This window comes from Salvelinus sp. IW2-2015, unplaced genomic scaffold (genome assembly GCF_002910315.2).
Source record: "Salvelinus sp. IW2-2015 unplaced genomic scaffold, ASM291031v2 Un_scaffold2818, whole genome shotgun sequence".
Classification (NCBI taxonomy): Eukaryota; Metazoa; Chordata; class Actinopteri; order Salmoniformes; family Salmonidae; genus Salvelinus; species Salvelinus sp. IW2-2015.
In genome coordinates, this window is record NW_019944118.1 from 95613 (window position 1) to 96952 (window position 1340).

General features: G+C 36.9%; 1 protein-coding gene across 1 annotated transcript in view; it reads left to right on the plus strand.

Moving 5' to 3' along the window:
• Nucleotides 1-1075, plus strand: part of LOC111949795 (olfactory receptor 10H1-like) — an 11234-nt gene extending 10159 nt beyond the window's left edge. The window contains exons 2-3 of the mRNA XM_070440678.1: nt 494-548; nt 953-1075. Coding sequence (XP_070296779.1) covers nt 494-548; nt 953-1075 — 178 coding nt within the window. The remainder of the gene's footprint in view (nt 1-493; nt 549-952) is intronic.
• The last annotated feature ends 265 nt before the right edge of the window (nt 1076-1340 follow it).

Below are 1340 nucleotides of genomic sequence, written 5' to 3' on the forward strand. Positions count from 1 at the left end.
AGGATGTGAATTAGTTTAGTCCAAGCCTACACAGAATCAAATGATTCACAATTGAATTCATTCACATCCATACACAAGCCTTGTCAGGACTAAGAATTGCTGCATTGAACTATGGAAGAAAAGTAACAAAATCTATGGAGAACACAACCCAAGTCAAGTTMTTTTATCTYTTTGGCTTACAAGAGACATTTAACAACAAATCKGTCTATTTTAYCTTGTCTCTTATCACATACCTTCTCATCATCACTGTGAATTTGACTCTGATCATAACAATCATTCAGGWGAAAGGYCTCCATGAGCCMATGTATATCTTTCTGTGTARTYTATGTGTCAATGGATTGTATGGAACYGCTGGTTTCTACCCCAAGTTGTTACTGGACCTTCAKTCAGATGTTCAGGTGATATCTTATGGTGGATGTTTGACTCAAGCCTATGTAATATACACATCTGTCATGTGTGAAATTTCTATTCTAACAGTGATGTCTTACGACAGGTATGTGGCAATATGCAGACCACTACTATAYCATACCATTGTGACAWMTTYAACTGTTAGAAAGTTACTCYTATTTTCTTGGTGTTATCCTTTATTTATATCACTSATRACAGTTACTTTAACTGCCAGACTACCYTTGTGTGGATCGCGCATTGATAAAMTCTTCTGTGACAATGTGTCTATAGTAAACCATTCATGTTTACCCATAACCATCAATCGGATTTGGGGCTATTGTATAATAGTGGTTCAAGTTTTACAGGTACTTCTCATTGCCTTTTCTTACTGTCAGATTGTAAGGACTTGTGTAAAGTCAGCTAAGGGAAGGATTAAGTTCATACAGACATGTGTGCCACATTTATTGACAATGGTTATTTTCATCAGTGACCCTGTTTGATACTTTGCAAGGGTGGAATAGTAATGTAAATATTACGCTAAATATGCGTAATGCAATGAATGGCTGTACAATTCCTTGTTATACCACCTGTCTTAAACCCTCTCATATATGGACTTAACCTCCAGCAGATTCGAAGGGCAGTTTTTATAAAGTGTAATCCACATAAAATCATTGATATGAAACGTTAGTTACATGATCGTACACACCAGGGAGACTTCCTGATATCAGAAGTCAACCAAATTAAAGGTAAAATCTGCCAAAACTGTTGCAAGGTTAAATGGCCCCCAATTTATTGATATCTATCGCCCTCTTCTGGGAAAATTATTTACAAATATTCCAAGAATATAGTAATTGTAGTACACTTCAGAGGGTGAATGGGCAAGACACAAAATGTAAGTGCCTTTGAACTGGGTATGGTAGCAGGTGCCAGGTGCACTGGTGTGTTTCAAGAAC